Raw genomic sequence first — 20577 nt, forward strand, 5'->3', positions numbered from 1 at the left:
AGCACACCTACTTTCCGCCGGTTTATTATCCCTGTTATAACTTGCAATTTCTTAGATTTTCGCTGACTTTGCGACTGGGTTTTCGCCGCGATTTGACCCTCGGCGGGATCGTCAGGCACCTTTTTGCGGCTGTGCTTCTACATACTGCCGGGGAGGGGTGTGCTGGCGTGAAACGACATGCAACATCGCGGATTGTGTTACCGTCATTATTTTTGCTCTCTCCGCCACGCCCCGAATACCCACAAACCTATCGGTGCAGCCTTGCCAGCAGCAGTAATAAGAACATAAGAAATAGGAGCAGGAGTCGGCCATTTGGCCCCTCGAGCCTGCTCTGCCATTTAATAAGATCATGGCTGATCTGATCATGGACTCAGCTCCACTTCCCTGCCCGCTCCCCATAACCCTTTACTCCCTTATCGCTGAAAAATCTGCCCATCTCCGCCTTAAATATATTCAATGATCCAGTCTCCACAGCTCTCTGGGGCAGAGAATTCCTCCTCATCTCGGTCCTAAATGGCCGACCCCTGACCCTGAGACTGTGCCCCCTGGTTCAAGACACTCCAGCCCGGGGAAACAACCTCTTTGCATCTACCCTGTCAATCCCCTTCAGAATCTTGTGTTTCAATGAGATCACCTCTCATTCTTCTAAACTCCAGAGAATATTGGCGCATTCTACACAATCTCTCATCATAGGACAGCCCTCTCATCCCAGGAATCAATCTGGTGAACCTCCGTTGAACAGCCTCCAAGGCAAGTATATCCTTCCTTAGATAAGGAGACCCAAACTGTGCACAGTACTCCAGGTGTGGTCACACCAAGGCCTGTACAATTGTAGCAAAACTTCCTTACTCTTGTACTCCAAGTCGGTTAGATGGTGTTAAGATACAGATCAGCCATGATCTAAGTGAATGGCGGAACAGGCTCGAGGGGCTCAATGGTCTGCTCCCGTTCCTATACTCCTTCCTTCCTATCATTAGGGGTAACAATATTGTGTGCATGCTTCTGAAGGTTTCCTCGGAACATTGTCCACCGGGGTATTTCCTACGTCATTTCTGTTGTAGACTGATTGATGGAGAGTGAATCCTACCCCTGAATCTCGCTCGTTCCATCTTTTCCCCTCCCCTCTGGTCTCTGTCTTCCTTCAGGATTCTCTCCCCTCTCTCTATCTCTCTTATTTCCCATGGCCGTCTGCCCTTTCTTTTCTCCCAGTTCGCTCTCAAACACACACTAAACATCATCTCACTGTGCCTCTCTTGTAGAAATAAGGAAAAAGCGGAGAGGTCCACAATATTATTCCACGTATTAAGTAATCGTTGTGATGCAGTGCCATTCTCCATAGACAGCTCCGCTGGGCGGGCCACATTGTCCACATGCCAGACACGAGATTCCCAAAGCAAGCACTCTACTCGGAAAGCCTCCCTGATAAAGTGCAACGTCCCCACTGACACCTGGGAGTCCCTGACCAAAGACCGCCCTAAGTGAAGGAAGAGCATCTGGGAGGGCGCTGAGCACCTCGAGTCTCAGCGCCAAGAGCATGCAGAAATCACACGCAGGCAGCGGAAGGAGCATGCGGCAAACCTGTCAAACCCACCCCTTCCCTCAACGACTATCTGTCCCACCTGTGACAGGGACTGTGGTTCTCGAATTGGACTGTTCAGCCACCTGAGAACTCATTTTTAGAGTGGAAGCAAGTCTTCCTCGATTCCGAGGGACTGTCTATGATGATGATGAGATTGGATGAACAAAGTCCAAGGTCCCTCGAGTTCTCTTCCACTATGCTGGTAGTCGGATGGTACAACGATAATGGGGTTGTTGACTAATTGCAGCAATCACGCTCCATCAGTTAGTCCACAACAAACCCAGGAATGACGTGAGGAAAACCCCCCAGTGGACACCGGGAAGCCTGTGTCAGGAGGCCCGATCCAGTTTTTGGGTTTGGGCATCATTTAAATCACCGTGGTGTGACGCAGGCAACAATTGCACTCCCCGTGGCAGCTGGCCAGCCATGCGAGAGCTGTAAACTGTAGGGTGTTCGTTTCCCACTCCACTCTGATTCATTGACCTTGGGAATTACAGGAAGGACTCCACGTAACGCAAGGTTTAGGCTTAAACCCAACTGTTAGTTTATTACACAAAAACCATCGTAAATTACAGAACAAGACTTCTTAGAGATTGATCGAAGACATACAATCGCCCATCCAGCCAGTTGTTGCTGTTGTCGATTGTCGGCTCGTTGTCCTGCTATTCTGGGGTGTTTCTTCGAATTGTTGCTCCTCTCCTCTGTTCCTCTCCGATGTCCCCTCCTTCTCGTTCTGCTTCTGTAGTTCCCTTCTGAGCTGTTGTTTTCAGCTCTTACATATATATCCCTTTGATGAATACATCTCCTGCTGGATGGCTTTCAGTGAATGAGTCTGGATGAGTCTTGATGGTTGTGATGGTGGGTCTGGATCTGTTTGGGTGGCCACAATTCACGCACGGAATTGATAGGACAAAGGATAATTCCTTATCTTTTGTGCCCCGTTATCCAAAAATGCATGCCTTGTGGGATCTTTTGTTGTCCTGGGTTTTCGCAGACTTGTAGTCTCCATAGGGAACTGGTTCCTACAACCATCCCCCCTCCACCCCCAACCCCCCGGCCAATCAATCCAGGGGCTCCTCTGCCTGATTGTATCAAAACCCTTTGTCTCGATGTTTTATCAGGTCTCGCTCCTGGCCCCAGAAATCGCATTAATCAGTTATGAGTCGCCACCTGCCCCACCCCACCCCCAGGCTGGTGCCCCTTTTCCAGCCCAACAGTCCCAAAGGTTTGCATCGTGAAATTTGTCAACCCTACAAAACCGTCCCCTCCCACTTTAACCGTCCAGCAAGCTTGGGTTACAGGAAGTCGGGGGGGCGGGGAGCGATCGCAGGAGTTGGCACCGGCCCACAGTATTGTTGTGGAGATAGGAGCAGCTCACCTACTGTTCCTGACTCCACAGACATTCACCAAAAGGTCATTTCTGGCCATTTTCTGGAGCAGCCGCCATGGCCTGGCATAAATGGGTGGAGTGAGCATGGTGCACAGACCCTCAATTGTAGCTGGAAATTGAACATGGAGACCTACAACCAGCGTAGGACCCCAATTTGTATATTTAGGCAGCCTACCACGGGAAACGGGCAGACAGGCTGCTCGTTCATTTACAGGTCCCCTGGGAATTGCATCAGGCAGGTTTTGGGCAGCTGAGGCCCCTCCCCTGATTTGCATCCAGCGTCCGACCATATTTCAGTCGAGAAACAGCCAACAGGAGTTGAAAATCACTCTGTGTTTGTGTGTGTGTGTGTGTGTGTGTGCCTCTCTCTCCATTCTTGCCCCTCCACTAACTCTTTTCCCCTTTCGCCCTTTTCTCCGCTTTCTCTGTCTTCAGGATTCTCTCTCTCTCTCTCTCTCTCTATCCCTCTCCTTTTTTTTCCAGTCTTTGTATTGTATTTGCTTCATGGGTTCTTTGCTTAAGAATTCATAGCAACACATTATTAATAAACCAACTAGTTCTTGATAGCAAAGGTTTAACAATCACACTACACATTACCAGTTCATCCACCTGCCTCATCGTGGATCCCCCGAACCCAACTGGCTGGGGTTTTATTGAGTCTTGTGAACATCATGTGACTGGCTAAGCCACTCCCAACTCAACAGCTCTACCAATCTGTGAGCATACTCACAGGGGCATACCTTACAGACTCCTGCCCTTTCCTTTCTCCCAGTTGTTCTCTCTCTCACACACACACTAAAACCATCTCTGTGCCTCCCCTATAGAGATGAAGAGGAGTAGAGCAGTCTACAACATTATTCCACATATTAAGTATTCTTTGTGATGCAGTGCCGTTCTCTGTCGAGTAATATTTCCTTTAGCAGAGACTGAACAGCCATCAGCTATTGCTAAGCCTCGGATAATGTATAATATAATAGGAAAAATAGCGAATGTATTTTGTGTGATTGAGGCTGTCACATGGTTATTCTGCAGGCCAATACTGGTTGTCAAGTTAATGCAGTTTAAAAAGCATCAAAAGGTTTGTGTAAGAATTATAGTTAGTTTGGAGACAACGTATCTAGAATCCAGCTGTTAAGGTGTGATGTTTATAATAGTGTAAATTGTATCAGTTCCCACATAAACGACACCCATGTTCCAGTGGAATGTATGTGGTGTGACATTAACATAAGAAATAGGAGCAGGAGTAGGCCATTTAGCCCCTCGAGCCTGCTCCGATACTGCCATCTACTGGTGTAGTAGTATAAGACACATAACGATCACATGGCAATAATCTCAAACTTGCTAGGTTTAGAGCAAGTCATCTGGCATTGTCCATTTAGGGGTATAAATGGGTTCATATTCAGTAATATTTTGGTATTCCATACTGAGAACTCGCCTGGATTGGTTACTAGTTCACCGACCCCCGATGGATGCCCTATGTAGACGTTTCACATTCTGTCGCTATTAATAAGACCAACGCGTTGATTTATCGCTGGTGTCCAAACCTATATAATTTGGATTAGTCCACTCGGTTAATTCAACACAAGTAGTTCTCAATGATTTTTCACTATTTCAAAAAATAATGTAGGCCTTATGGAACACACCTTTCACCTTCTCTTCCTCCACATCCGTGGAACCTTTGCCTCTCTGCTCCAGGCTCCCCTCCACACCTGGTGCACTGTGTCTCAGACGTTCCCTTGCTCCTCATGTCCTCTTATCCTCTATCTCTTGCTGCTGTCTCACTGCCCTCCCTCAAAAAGCCCTCTGGCCACCTGTGTGTCTCTGAGTTTCCACCCTTCCAGTTTGTCTGCACCAAGTCTCCTCCCTCCCCACACGTCCAGATTATTATCCCATTTGCTGGCTTCTTTCATTCGATTATTCTCAAATTCTACAGGTTTTGGCAAAAGAGAAAGCTACGAGTCCCCGAAAGAGGCAAGCCCCCTTGCCACCCAGCACCCCTTCGACCCAGGTAACGAGAACCCACTCTAATAATCCAACTAGACTGCATCAATCCAGCTGCATTCAGTGCAGCATCTAGGACACAAACACAGATCCTGTTTGACCCTCTCTCAGCTGCACCAACCTGAGGACCAACTTCACCCTTAATTGAAAAGGCCACGGGTCAAATTTGCGTTCCTATCTCTGAACGACGTTGCTGATTAATGTGCGTGGGAAGCTGTTGAAATACCGGGGGAGGGTTCTTGTGGGATTCCCCAAATCCCATCCTGTAATTTTTGGGCTTAAGATGGACGGCAAACCCTGGAGAGATGGTGTAAACAGCCATGTTGTTTCTCCAGGAGGGGTTCTGCCAATCCCCCGCTGATAAACCCTGCTGCAAATTCCAGGCCAATATGTTTAAGAATGAATCCAGTGAAGTTGCTGAGCTCGAGTGTTGGCGCAGAGCTTCCTGAATCGCTCAGTTGGCAAACGAAGGCTCTGTGCGAGGCTCGGCCATGCAGACCAGAAGGTCCTCGGCTCATTCTCTGGGAGGGAAACCGGCCAGGCACCTCACTATCCAGTGACACCGATTCACGCCGCGTTATCGGATCTTCGCTGTGGGTGAACTGCAACTTGTCTTAGTCTCGGGAGGTGAAAGGAATCAGACAGGGTTCCTGCTCCTCATCACTATTCACTGGCCCCTTTCAGTAGTGTGTACATTAAATGAGGGCACGATTGGGCTTCACTGTGATCCCCCCTCTGGTCAGAATACTCTGTCCGTTCTCACTGTTTAGCATCACAGCTGAAACATGGCTATTGAGACAAAGAACCAGAGAATTGATGGTGCTGTTCGAACCTAACCTAACGGAGTGGGGGGCAGGGGCAGGGGTAGGGGCTGGGGGAGTGGGGCAGGGGCTGGGGGAGTGGGGCAGGGAGCAGGGAGCAGCGGTTGGAGGGGGGTTGGGGGGTGGGGCAGGGAGCCGGGAGCAGGGGTTGGGGGGGTGGGGCAGGGGTTCGGGGGGGTGGGGCGGGGAGCAGGGGTTGGGGGGTGGGGCAGGGGTTTTGGGGGGGGCAGGGGTTGGGGGGGGTGGGGAGCAGGGGTTGGAGGGGGGGGCAGGGGTTGGGGGGTGGGGCAGGGAGCCGGGAGCAGGGGTTGGGGGGGTGGGGCAAGGAGCGGGGAGCAGGGGTTGGAGGGGGGGGGGCAGGGGTTGGGGGGGTGGGGCAGGGAGCGGGGAGCAGGGGTTGGAGGGGGGCAGGGGTTGGGGGGGTGGGGCAGGGAGCGGGGAGCAGGGGTTGGGGGGGTGGGGCAAGGAGTGGGGAGCAGGGGTTGGAGGGGGGGGGCAGGGGTTAGGGGGTGGGGCAGGGAGCCGGGAGCAGGGGTTGGGGGGGGTGGGGCAAGGAGTGGGGAGCAGGGGTTGGAGGGGGGCAGGGGTTGGGGGGGTGGGGCAGGGAGCGGGGAGCAGGGGTTGGAGGGGGGGGGCAGGGGTTGGGGGGTGGGGCAGGGAGCCGGGAGCAGGGGTTGGAGGGGGGCAGGGGTTGGGGGGGTGGGGCAGGGAGCGGGGAGCAGGGGTTGGAGGGGGGGGGGCAGGGGTTAGGGGGTGGGGCAGGGAGCCTGGAGCAGGGGTTGGGGGGGTGGGGCAAGGAGCGGGGAGCAGGGGTTGGAGGGGGGGGGGCAGGGGTTGGGGGGGTGGGGCAAGGAGCGGGGAGCAGGGGTTGGAGGGGGGGGGGCAGGGGTTGGGGGGTGGGGCAGGGAGCGGGGAGCAGCGGTTGGAGGGGGGGCAGGGGTTGGGGGGGTGGGGCAGGGAACGGGGGGGTGGGGGGCAGGGAGTGGGGTAGAGCAAACAGAGTGGGGGGCAGGGGCTGGGGTGGTAGGGCAGGGAGTGGGGAGCAGGGGTTGGGGGGGGGGGACGAAGGGGCCAAGTTGTGGTTTATTGATTTTTGTGTCACAGTTGTCATTTGTTGCTTTAAAACTGAAACTTCTCTCTTGTGCTGCTGGTTCCAGAGCCCGTCACAATCCTCTGAGTTTCTCTCCACCGGTGATTCAACAAGTCCATCCTACTCTTCAACAGAAACACTCACACCGAAGGTGAGCTCATCCCTCTCACTCAGCCTCAGAACATACAGAATAATAATGGCCAGTTAGCCAATAATACCCATTCCACATTCGTCAGATTCCACATTAATCAACCAAACCCATTCTGCAATAGCCAATCAAATCCATTCGTCATTAGCCAATCAGATCCATTACTCATTAGCCCATCAAACTCATTCCGCAGTAGCCAATCAAACCCATTCAGCATTATAACAACAACAACTTGTATTTATATGGTGACTTTAAAGTAGTAAAACGTCGCAAGGCGCTTCACAGGAGTATTATAAGATGAAAAATTTGACACCAATCCACATCAGGCAAAATTAGTGCAGGTGACCAAAAAGGTAGGTTTTAAAGAGCGTCTTAAAGAAGGAAAGAGAGGTAGAGAGGCGGAGAGGTTTAGGGAGGGAGTTCCAGAGCTTGGGGCCCAGGCAACAGAAGGCACGGCCACCGATGGTTGAGCGATTATAATCAGGGATGCTCAAGTGGCCAGAATTAGAGGAGCGTAGACATCCTAAGGAGTTGTGAGGCTGGAGGAGTTTACAGAGATAGGGAGAGGTGAGGCTATGACGAGATTTGAAAATAAGGTGATAGGACTTGGTGCGAGTTAGGACACGGGCAGCCTCAAGTTTCGATCACCTCAAGTTTATGTAGAGTAGAATGTGGGAGGCCAGCCAGGAGAGCATTGGAATAGGTAAGTTTAGAGATAGCAAAGGCATGGATGAGGGTTTCAGCAGCAGATGAGCTGAGGCAGGGGTGGAGACGGGCGATGTTACGGAGGTGGAAATGGGCGGTTTTAGTTATGTTGCAGATATGTGGCCGGAAGCTCATTTCAGGGTCAAATGTGACACCGAGGTTGCGAACAGTCTGGTTCAGCCTCGGACAGATGCTAGGGAGAGAGATGGAGTCGGTGACTAGGGAACGCAGTTTGTGGCGGGGACCAAAGACAATGGCTTCGGTCTTCCCAATATTTAATTGGAGAAAATTTCTGCTCATCCAGAACTGGATGTCGGACAAGCAGTCTGACAATTTAGAGACCGAGGAGGGGTTGAGAGAAGTGGTGGTGAGGTAGAGCCGGGTGTTGTCAGCGTACATGTGGAAACTGATGCTGTGTTTTCCGATTATGTCACCGAGGGGCAACGTGTAGTTGAGAAATAGGAGGGGGCCAAGGATAGATCCTTGGGGGACACCAGAGGTAACGATGCGGGTTGGGAAGAGAAGCCGTTGCAGGTGATTCTCCGGCTACAATTAGATAGATAAGAATGGAACCAGGCGAGTGCAGTCCCATCTAGCTGGATGACTAATCAAACCTGTTCCACGTGAATCAGTCAAATCCATTTACATCTGCCAACCAAGTCTGTGCCACACTAGACTACATGGATGCTTAGATGCTAGATCACAGAGCCACCAACCGACTTCTGTCAGTGGTAGCCCTCTCACCTCTGACCCTGTAGGTTCAAGCCCTACTCCAGGAGTTGGGTAGATAATGTGGACTGATGCTCAATGCAGGACTGAGGGAGTGCTGTGTCTGGAGATGCACCATCTTTCAGATGAAATGTTAAGTCAAGGCTGTCCAGAATGCCCATGGTACAATTTGAAGAAAAGCAGGGGAGGTATCCCTGGCCAACATTTATCCCTCTACCAATGCCACCAAACTCACACTATCTGGTCATTTACCTCATCGTTGTTTGTGGGAGCTTGCTGTGCACAAACTGTTGGCTGTGCTTCCCTACATTATAACAGTTACTGTACTTGACAAAGTACTTTGTTGGCTGTAAAGTGATTTGGGGCATTCTCGGGTCTCTATAAACACAAATTCAGGTACAATTTAAATGCAAAATCTTAAAAAATGTTAAGGGAAAATTGTTAAAAAAGCTAAATAAACAAAAATTCAACAAATAAATCGTGCAGGAAGGGAATGAAAAAGAAGAGAGAATTTGGGAGGGGTGAAGTAGATACAATGGAGTGGTCACAATTGTACATTTTTCATAACAATCTCTTTTAAATGCTTATGGTTACTGTCCGTTGATCCGACTGGAATGCGCCTGTGTGTGGCGGTCATGTGAGGATAACATCGGAGTCAGCAGCGGTACCTCACAAGGAAGAATAGCCAACTGATGCTCAGCAGTTGGTCTCACACTTGGAGAGTGCTGATTGGCCTGTGGTCCTGGAGGGGCCCAGCAATCCTGCTGTGGAGCAGTTCCTGGCAGTGCCCACAGGGGACTAAGGGAGACAGCGTGAGGGGCGGGTAAAGTAAGCCCAGTGCACGCAAACCTTCTCTAACCACCGATGTTGGTCCCACAGGACGATCAGAGGCTGGGCGAGGAGGTGTTCCTACTTCAACAGGAGCGCCAACACCTACTGCAGACAATTCGCAACCTGGAGCAGCTGGTGGACAAGTGCCAGAGGGAGGTAATTAATCTCATACCCGCATGTAAGGAGGGCGCTCATGGTTGGCCATTAATCCAGCTGCAGACCTCGGGCCTGCTGTCAGAAAGCTCTGCTCACTATTAGAAATCATTGTAAAAACTGTATTAATCACTTCAACCATCATCATCATCATAGGCAGTCCCTCGGAATCGAGGAAAACTTGCTTCCACTCTTAGAGTGAGTCTTTAGGTGGCTGAACAGTCCAATAAGAGAGCCACAGTCCCTGTCACAGGTAGGGCAGACAGTCATTGAGGGAAGGGGTGGGTGGGACTGGTTTGCCGCACACTCTTTCCGCTGTCTGCGCTTGATTTCTGCATGCTCTCAGCGATGAGACTCGAGGTGCTCAGCGCCCTCCCGGACGCACTTCCTCCACTTAGGACGGTCTTTGGCCAGGGACTCCCAGGTGTCATTGGGGACATTGTACTTTATCAGGGAGGCTTTGAGGGTGTCCTTGTAACGTTTCCTCTGCCCACCTTTGGCTTGTTTGCCATGAAAGAGTTCCGAGTAGAGCGCTTGCTTTGGGAGTCTCGTGTCTGGCATGTGAACTATGTGGCCTGCCCAGCGGAGCTGATCAAGTGTGGTCAATGCTTCAATGCTGGGGATGTTGGCCTGGTCGAGGACACTAATGTTGGTACGTCTGCCTTCCCAGGAGATTTGTAGGATCTTGCGGAGACATCGTTGGTGGTATTTCTCGAGCAACTTGAGGTGTCTACTGTACACGGTCCATGTCTCTGAGCCATACAGGAGGGCGGGTATTACTAGAGCCCGGTAGACCATGAGCTTGGTGGCCAATTTGAGGGCCTGGTCTTCGAACACTCTTTTCCTCAGGCGGCCGAAGGCTGCACTGGAGGCGGTGTTGAATTTCGTCATCAATGCCTGCTCCTGTTGATAAGAGGCTCCCAAGGTATGGGAAATGGTCCACGTTGTCCAGGGCCACTTCAACCACAGTGAGTTTGTTGTCCAGATTTTATAATGCTCCATGTTTAATATAATAACTAATAATCTATATAAAAGTCTTGCATCTAACGCATAATTTACCCCCCACTCCCCCCCTCTCCCCCTCTCCACTCTTTCCCCACAGTCCTGCACATTTCTCCTGTTCAAGGATTTAGCCAATTCACTTTGGAAAGTTACCATTGAATCTGCTTCCACCGCCCTTTCAGGCAGCGCGTTCCAGATCACAACAACTTGCTGTGTAAAGAAAACCCTCCTCACCTTCCCTCTGATTCATTTGCCAATCATCTTAAATCTGTGTCCTCTGGTTACCGACCCTCCTGCCCCTGGAAACAGTTTCCCCCTGTCTACTCGAACAAAACCCCTCATGATTTTGAACACCTCGATTAGATCTCCCTGTAGCCTTCTCTGCTCTAAGGAGAACAACCCCAGCTTCTCCAGTTTCTCCATAGAACTGGTCCCTCATCTCTGGGCCCATTTTGTTCAATCTCTCTGTGACCCTCCTCGCGTGTAGAACTCAGGATTGGACACAATAGTCCAACTGAAGCTCAATCAGTGATTTATAAAGGTTTCGAGCTGGAATTTAAGCTTTTCTGTTTTCTGGGCGAAAACGGAGGCAGGGCGGGAAAGTTAGGTTGCACTTTATTAAGGAATTTTCGCCATCTGGGCCCTATGTCAGGGGGTGCAGCGCTAAGGGAGGCGTTGTACAACCTTTGAGGTGCAAGGATGGGATACTCATGGACTAAAGGGCCGGGCCGGGAGCGCTCTGAGAGAGGGGGGGTGGTGAGGGGGGGGAGGCGAGCCTTAAAAAACCCTCACAGAAACATTCCCAAAACATTGCCCCCACCACCACCACAACACAAAACGTTAAAGAACCACCACTCGCACTTACAGTTATAGCACTTAACCGTCCTCTCTGCCCCCCGGCATGGTGGGACCGCTCAGGTTTCCCAGGCGGTCATTGCGAGGCGCGATTCCAGGCGGACGGGTCGGGTTCGCGTCAAAACTCGGACGGTATCGCAACCAGGGGCCTCGCACACCCGGTGCTGTTCCGCGCCGCGGCTAAACCCAGCCGGAGGATCGCGGCAGGGCGCAGGAGACCTGACCGTCGCCTTTCTCACCGCTCCCAGGGCGAACCCCGAGCGCAAAGACCGGGAAAGCCAGCCCTTAATATAACTTCCTTGTTTTTGTTCTCTATGCCTCTATTTAAAAGCCAACTTGTTCTGTCACTTTCAAAGAATGGTGTATGTGAACCCCTTGGTCTCTCTGTTCCTGCAGCCTTTTAAAATTGTACAAACCCTGGTAAAACCATGAGAGATTAACCAGGTGAGTGTTTAAGAACATTATAAAGGTGACTTTAAAGGATTTCCTATTTGAAAATGGGACTTGTTCACAAATCAGAAAACACAAACCCTGTATACGTAACCAAACTCTCATTCTGTACCAGTCTAGAACAATATTCAACTCGCATTTGCTGTCTCCCAAAACAGAATACTAAAAGTGCAGATTTTATCCAGCGGTGACCTCTCTGGGTCCAACTTTCACCAGCCCTCACAAGCTCACACTCGGTTGGAAGCAGGGCTCATGTTCCTTGGAGCAGAGAAGGCGAAGAGGAGATTTGCTGGAGATGTTTAAAATCATGAAGGATTTAGACAGAGTAAATTTTGAGAAGCTGTTTCCGATGGCTGAAGGGTCGATAATCAGAGGGCACAGATTGGCAAAGTAACCAGAGGATGCGGGAAAACTTTTTTACGCAACGAGTGGTTAGGATTCTGAATGCACTGCCCACTGGATACAAATTCTATAGTAGCCTTCAAAAGGGAATTTGATAAATACTTGAAGGAGAATGAATTGCAGGGGTATGGGGAAAGAGTGGGGGAGTGAGACTGACTGTGTTGGGCTTTGAAAGAGTCAGCACGGATTCGATGGGCTGAATGGCCTCCTGTTGTGCTGTAGGACTCGATGGGCCGAATGGCCTCCTGTTGTGCTGTAGGACTCGATGGGCCGAATGGCCTCCTGTTGTGTTGTAGGAGTCTACAATTTTAGTCCATTGCATTGCTGAAAGTGCTCTGCAGTTCTGTTCCATCCATTTTGACTTATGAACTTCTAACTTTCTTTTTCAAAGTTAGCATTTCTGACATCTGTACATGTCAACTGGTTGGTTTATCAACTGTACTGTAGTTAAGGATTGGTGGACCATGCTTTTAGTCAACTGCATGGCATTGGCTGGGGAGCAAATGGACCACAGGAGAAAGAAACAATAATATCTTTGCAATTCCTTTTGATTTCAGAAAGTGCTGATTGCAAAAGACAGTGGAATCCAGAAACTGGAGTATCAGGTACTTTCATTCTAAATCATTTCTGGCAGTCAAACTGCCTCACCATTCCTTCCGAGTGGGATAGTACTGTATCCACTGTATCTGTGTAAGGGCAGGTTACTGTTCTATGGATAACACTTGTCCCAGATCGTAATTAATATTGAATCTCTTTGGATGATGTTAATTGCAATAGTCCACTGCTGTTAATTCAAAGCAGATTAATTCAAACTAATTCACATTTTTTCGCACTTCAAAAACTTCCAGTGCTGTTTTACTCCAGCTGCGGAATGTAAAATGAACAGGAGTAGACGGTACTTCTGAGTATCAACAGGGATCTGGGCGTACATTTTGGGGTTTACAACAGTCCACATTTAATTTGCAAATTAGCAGCACTTTCCGTTCTGATTATCTTGGCGTATTTGCACGACCCCCGAGTCGGGGTATTTACAGAATGCTGCACCACATCAATGAACAAAGTATCTGTGAAAGTCTTTGGGTTCTCAGTGAGACTGTCACATTCTAAATCTGTCAACACCCTTCACTGACCTGCAGCATCGCACTGGGTAACATTCAGTTGAGCTTACATCCGACTCCGTTCTAGATTTCATTAACTGAAGGCAAAGCCTTGGGCCTAGAAATTTGCACTTTCGCACCTCGCGTTGTGGCCTCCCGGGGGGGCGATGACAAGGCACTAACCGGATACCGACTGGGCGCGGCGATAACATCGTCTGCCGCCATATCCGCCGATGGTTTGCGGTGGCGGTATAACGTTGCGCCCAGATCTCCTTCACCCGGAGATGGTGGGGTCATTGCCGTGAGCCTCGCCCTGGACCTGAACTTGCGTTCCATCCCTTGCAGCATCGCCGGACGGAAACATCGGCAGCTGCAGGAGGCGTCCACCGGGAGGGTACTTAACGGCCAAGCGGCCGAGATAAGTACAGCAAAAATTGGAGGGCGAAATGGCCCCTTTTTGAGAGGCCCATTAGTGCCTGTGGGGGGAGGGGGGAGGTGTTAAGACACTCTTCGCCCAGGGGGGAGTGGGGGAAGTGACCGGGGGTTTGCGGAGGCACTGTCGAGGCAGCACTGCAACTCCGGGTAGCGTCCCAGGCCGCCGCACGACCAGCGAGGAGGTCGCCGTGTGATGTGACCCCTGAGTGCCGCGCGCTGACCCCGTTCCACCCCACCGGGGAAATTGCCCCGCGGCCCACGAGGCTGGCGTCAGTGGGAGCCAGTGCAAGCTTCGCGGGACGTGAAACAGGACACCATCCGCTCGCGGGGCGAAGGTTAAACGGGAGGTCGCCAGCGGCCCGCGTCGCCAACTTCGTTTTTTTGCCAACTCTCGGCCCGCCATCGTGCGGCCCGGCTCTCTGTTTGGGGTGCCAGGCTGCAGGCCCGGTCTCAGGCCTGCCCTAGTGGTGTACTAGAGGCCTGGTGGAGTGGGCAGCGGCCCGCCCCTTGACGTGAAGGTGGAGTGGGGTGGCGTCGAAGCACTGCACAACTTGCCCCGTTAGTGCCGCTGGAAGCGGCCCTGAAGGAAATGGAGCACACGAGATTGCGCGAGATTGCACGAGATTACGCGTGATTGCACAAGATTACGCGTGATTGCACGAGATTGAGTGAGATTGCACGAGGTTGCAAGAGATTACGCGAGATTGAACCAGATTGCGCGAGATTGCACGAGATTGAGCGAGATTGCACGAGGTTGCAAGAGATTGCGTGAAATTACGTGTGATTGCACGAGATTGCGCGAGATTGCAAGAGATTACGCGAGATTACACGAGATTGCGCGACGTTGCACGAGATTACGCGAGATTACACGAGATTGCGCGACGTTGCACGAGATTACATGAGATTGCGCGAGACCGCACGAGATTGCGTGAGATTGCACGAGATTACACGAGACTGCACCCCACTTCCCTTGAGGGGCGGTATGCCCCAATCAACAGCCGGGGCGCAGAAAGTCCCGCCCCGAGCAGGTTACCGCCCCCAATCGGGGCAAAGGGCATTCGTCCCCTTTACCTTCTCTGTCGCAGGTTTTTGGCCGCTATTCGTTGCCCGCGATCGATCGGCCCGGCACTCTGCTTCCGTGCATCGGGCTGACCGGGCCGGATCGCGGCCTCTGTCGGTGACTGTTTCCACAAGACCTGCAGCGATGGCCCTTCCCTTTAAGGGAGGGAAGGAACCTTCCAACGCTGCCCGCTGCACAGCCCAGTGTGGAGCGTTTCACACTCACCGCCCTGCCTGCTGCCCATTGCGCTCCAGGAAGGAAGTGGAGTGCTTGATTTAGTGCTTCACTTCCTGCCTTCAGCACTAGCCCCAAATTTTTTTAAAGTAGAAGAAGATTAGCGCCTGGCACTAATCTTTTATACTATTAAAAGTCAGTGCCCCAAATGGGACTCTCCCGGATTTCTCCCCCTTGGACTATAAACGTCAGCAGGCTGCACTGTTGTGGCAGGAGATTGGGAGAATCCAGTGGGAATTCAGGGTCAATCTCCACAGGCCGTGTCAGTCTATCAGACAAATATGAGGCGAGATATTCCTCTGTGATGGCCTCAAATTATTGCAGCGGAGATTACATAAGCTTTTCTGGGTTAAGCACGATCTAAACCTTTTATGTCTCGTTAATAAGTTTGGTAATGTTGACAGATTCAGGAGCTCAGGATCAAACTAACGGAGAAAGAACAAGAACATGAAGATATTACCCAGCAGGTTGAAATCCTACAGGGCAGATTGTCTCTGCGTGAGGTAAATGATTCATTTCAATAGCGATATTAGATTAGCATTGTTCAATAGGACATCTATTTTTTATTCATTCTCGGGATGTGGGCATTGCTGACAAGGGCAGCACTTACTGCCTGTCCCTAGTTGCCCTGAGAGTTTGATACAACAGCATGTCTGGCCGGGCTGCGTCAGAGGGCAGCTAATACTTATTATCATCATCATCATCATAGGCAGTCTCTTGGAATCGAGGAAGACTTGCTTCCACTCTAAAAATGAGTCCTTTGGTAGCTGAACAGTCCAATATGAGAACCACAGTCCCTGTCACAGGTGGGACAGACAGTGGTTGGAGGAAAGGGTGGGTGGGGAGCCTGGTTTGCCGCACACTCTTTCCGCTGCCTGCGCTTGATTTCTGCATGCTCTCGGCGATGAGACTCGAGGTGCTCAGCACCCTCCCGGATGCACTTCCTCCACTTAGGGCGGTCTTTGGCCAGGGATTCCCAGGTGTCGGTGGGGATGTTGCACTTTATCAGGGAGGCTTTGAGGGTGTCCTTGTAACGTTTCCTCTGCCCATCTTTGGCTTGTTTGCCGTGAAGGAGTTCCGAGTAGAGCACTTGCTTTGGGAGTCTCACGTCTGGCATGTGAACAATGCGGCCCGCCCAGCGGAGCTGATCAAGTGTGGTCAGTGCTTCAATGCTGGGGATGTTGGCCTGGTCGAGGACAATGGTGTGTGACTGGAGTAACATATAGGTCAGACCGGTTAAAGACTGGGTAAGAAATTCCAGCTTTCATTCCCCAGCAGACAGTAGTGAACCAGTTGGGTTTTTAATGACAATTTGACAGCTTTTCGTGAAAGAAAAAGACTTACATTTATATAGCACCTTTCACGACCACTGGACTTCCCAAAGCGCTTTACAGCCAATCAAGTACTTTTGAGGCGTAGTCACTGTTGTAATGTAGGAAACGCGGCCACCAATTTGTGCACAGCAAGCTCCCGCACACAGCAATGTGATAATGACCAGATAATCTGTGTTTATGTTGATTGAGGGATAAATATTGATCAGGACTCCAGGGATAACTCCCCAGCTTCTATTGAAATGGTGCCATGGGATCTTTTATATCACTTGGGAGAGATTCATCTGAAAGACAGCACCGCCGGCAGTGCGGCACTCCCTCAGCACTGCACTGGGAGTGTCAGCCTAGATTTTTGTGCTCAAGTCCCTGGAGTGGGACTTGAACCCACAACCTCTGACCCCGAGGCGAGAGAGCTACCCACTGAGCCACCGCCAATTTTACTGGCACCAGCTTTTTACTTCCAGGTTTAAAAAAAATTGAATTCACTGACTGTGGATCATAGGTCCAGGTTTATGCATTTAATTATAAATTATAACATTGAAATCGGAAAATAAGCTGCAAAGATTGAGAAGCTAAGCAATCCTAGTTTTCAATTTGGTAACCAACTTTTCGGGTAATCTGTTACGCCAACTAACCCACCGTGGCAGACGTCCGTTTTGTGGGTCCTCGGTTGGGAAAGTGGAGAATGCAGGTTTGATGTAAAAGTGAATATTCTGGGGTATTTGAAGTGCAGTAGCAGAATTTTATTAATTCATTCTCGAGGTATGAGCATCGCTGGTAATCCCTGGTTGCCCTTGACGAGATGGTGGTGGGCCTTGTTCTTGAGCCGCTGCAGTCCGTGTGGTGATGGTGCTCCCACAGTGCTGTTAGATCGGGAGGGTTTTGCCCCAGCAGCAACGAAGGAACGGCGATATAAGTCCATGTTGGGACATTGTATAAATGGTGGGGGGGGGGGGAACTTGGAGTGTTCTGTGCTCTCGTTTCTAGCTCCAAGGTTTGCATCCAGCCAGTCTGATCTGATCGAAGGCTCCACGTTCTCGACTGGCTGTGATGGACACCAAATGAGTGGGTTTCAATCAACAACAACAAGTTTTATTTGTATAGCGCCTTTAACAGAGTAAAACATCCCAAGGTGCTTCACAGCAGTGTTATAAGACAAAACAGATAAATTTGACACCGAGCCACATAAGAATAAATTAGCACAGGTGACCAAAAGCTTGGTCAAAGAGGTAGGTTTTAAGGAGCGTCTGAAAAGAGGAAAGAGCTCTCTAGAGGTAGCGAGGTTTAGGGAGGGAGTTCCAGAGTTTGGGGCCTAGGCAGCTGAAGGCACGGCCGCCAATGGTTGAGCGATTATAATCAGGGATGCTCAAGAGGGCAGAATTAGAGGAGCGCAGAGATCTCATGGGGTTGTGAGGCCGAAAGAGATTACAAAGATAGGGATACATTTTTTTTTAATCAAGCTCAAAGTGGGCACAGATCCACATTACAGAACTGCCCACAACTCAGTCACTCAGAGACCACAAGTTGGTCAGTGTGGTGGAGTGAGGGCGGGTGGAGGAGGAGTGGGGGGTTTGGGGTAACACCTCCAAGATTGGGGTTACGGCAGATTTTGCGTCACAATGGAGGCAACTTAAGTTTGGGTCGAACCATTTGTCATCTGATGTGGGGGTGGTTGACAATGGCAGTGACACCGTAGGTTCTGACCTAAGCTAGGCGATACAACATAGCGGCTGTCTAAATGTTGGTGCACTTTTCCCGGATTGAGCTTCATTGGCAAAGGGTGAGCGAGCCCTGTGCGTCCACGCTTGCTGCTCATTGGCAGCTCGGCAGGAGGTCCCACCGCAGTCTTCAAGGACATTGCCATTGCCGAGTTCACAGGGACAGCGCCGGAATTTCCAGCAGTCACCGGAGTAGCAGGGTGCCCAATATTTTGGCGGGACCATTGGAGGTGTTTCTGGAGCAAGCGGCCAGAGGTGACAGGACCTCTTGCCCTTCAGGTGATGGCCAGGTGTCTACGCAAACTGCTCAGACTACAAGGCAAGAGATTGCCACAAACATTAACCCAATCGGGCCTGTCTGTGACTCCAGTCCTACCTCAACAACAACCACTTATATTTATTTAGCGCCTTTAAAGTAGTAAAACATCCCAGGCACTTCACAGCAGTGTTATAAGACAAAACAGATAAATTGGACACCGAGCCACACAAGAAGAAATCACGGCAGGGGCTTGGTCAAAGAGGTGGGTTTTAAGGAGCGTCTTAAAGGAGGAAAGAGAGGTGGAGAGGCGGAGAATTTAGGGAGGGAGTTCCAGAGCTTGGGGCCCAGGCAGCTGAAGGCACGGCCACCAATGGTTGAGCGATTATAATCATGGATTCTCAAGAGGGCAGAATTTGAGGAGCGCAGACATCTCATGGGATTGTGAGGCTGGAGGAGATTACAGAGATAGGGAGGGGGGGCGAGGCCATGGAGGGATTTGTAAACACGGATGAAATCGAGGCTTTCCTTAACCGGGAGCTAATGTAGGTCAGCGAGCACAGGGGTGATGGATGAGCGTGGCTTGACCCGTACAGTTACCTCCAACTCCCCCAGTACTCGAACATTACAACAGTGACCACACTCCAAAAGTACTTTTTTGGCTGTAAAGCATTTGAGAAGTCTGGTGGTCGTGAAAGGCACAAAATAAATGTAAGTCTGTCTTCCTTCCTTCCTTTCTCCTCTTCCTTTCTTTCTCCTCTTCCTTCCTTTCTTTCTTTTCTTCCATTAATGAGATAAAAAGAAAGAACTTTCATTTATTGTCACGTTTATTTCCAACACCAGATCTCTGGTCACCTGATTCCTGATTGGTCCCCTGGGAGGATAAGCCCCAGTGCTCTCTCTGGAATGTGTAATTAGATCCTGGCTGCCTAATCAATTAATTCATTTGCAAAGTGTAATTCGAGCCATTCTGACTGCCTTGCTCCAGACAGGAGAGAGCTTAATAACCTGACTGGATGAGCTAAGGTCCCACCATTACTTTATAATAATGGGGTGTACCATTCTGACTGCTGACCCTCACGGGTTGAGACCTTCTCTCGCCCCCAACAAGTTCCTAACATTTGTCACACGCCCGAGTTTCTGACTTTCTCCCCTCCCAAGTTCCTGACCTCCTCGCGGCCTCCCCAACCCCATCCCAACCCCATCCCAAGTTCCTGACCTCCCCATGCCCAATTCCCTCCCCCCCCCCCCCCGCCGCCCCACACACCCCTGGGTTCGTGACCTTCTCCCTATGCCCAAATTCCTCCACCACCGGTTCGTGACCTTCTTCCCTCAACAAGTCCCTGACCTCGCCCCGCCCCCCCACCCCTACGCCCCACCCACATAGATGAGGCATTGTGTGTGGGTCACCGATTGTTAACAGGTTTACTGGGTATGAAGTGAACAGTGACAGTGTCGTGACTTCCGGATTCCGTCCAGTCCAATGATGTCACTTGCCACACACTCACTGAGATTTCTGAGAAATCAACCAGGTGTCGGGGGTGGGGAGGGAGAACGTGATGCAGGTGTAAAGGGGGTGGGGTTGGAAGAACATGATCTGTCTCACCATCTGGATCATGTTCTTGCTCTCATTCCCCCCCACCACCCCCACTTTACACCGGGACCAGGTTCTTCCCCCATCCCCACTGTGCTCTCCGTGCTCCTAACCCCCACATCCCCCGCAGTTCCTAATCTCCTCTCCCTCCGATCCTCTCTCCCCCTCCCCTCTCTCTCCCCTTCCCTCCCTCTCTCTCACCCTCCTCTTTCCCAGTTCCAATTCCTTCTCTCTCTCCCCTCCGATTCCCTCTCTCTCTCCCCTCCGATTCCCTCTCTCTCCCCTCCGATCCCCCCCCTCTCTCTCTCTCTCTCTCTATCTCCGCCTCTTTCCCCGCTCCGATTCCCTCTCTCTCCCCTCTGATTCCCTCCCTCCCCTCTGATCCTCCCTTCTCTCTGCGGCCAGCACGGATCCAGTGAGGGGCCTTCTCGCCTGGAGCTGAGGAAAGCGTGACGCATTAAACAGCGCGCTTGCGCAGAAGGGGATACAGTGGGCATGTGTGGCTCTTGGATAAAGGCCACAATAATGTTCATGTAAATAATCACAGCGTTCATTTATAGAACCCTAGAATCATACCTTTCGCCCCATCATGTCTGTGCCGCTCTTTGAACGAGACATGCAATGAGTCCAATTCCCCCGCTCTTTCCCTATCACCCTGCAAATACATTCTCCTCCGAATGTCCCAAGGCCTGTGGA

General features: G+C 51.0%; 1 protein-coding gene across 1 annotated transcript in view; it reads left to right on the forward strand.

The window, feature by feature from the left end:
• ankrd24 (ankyrin repeat domain 24) overlaps window positions 1-20577 on the forward strand; it is an 84965-nt gene that overhangs the window by 41346 nt on the left and 23042 nt on the right. The window contains exons 10-14 of the mRNA XM_070860893.1: window positions 4903-4977; window positions 6949-7032; window positions 9343-9450; window positions 12714-12761; window positions 15387-15485. Coding sequence (XP_070716994.1) covers window positions 4903-4977; window positions 6949-7032; window positions 9343-9450; window positions 12714-12761; window positions 15387-15485 — 414 coding nt within the window. The remainder of the gene's footprint in view (window positions 1-4902; window positions 4978-6948; window positions 7033-9342; window positions 9451-12713; window positions 12762-15386; window positions 15486-20577) is intronic.

The sequence above is a fragment of the Pristiophorus japonicus genome, chromosome 18, assembly GCF_044704955.1.
Source record: "Pristiophorus japonicus isolate sPriJap1 chromosome 18, sPriJap1.hap1, whole genome shotgun sequence".
NCBI classification, from domain to species: domain Eukaryota; kingdom Metazoa; phylum Chordata; class Chondrichthyes; family Pristiophoridae; genus Pristiophorus; species Pristiophorus japonicus.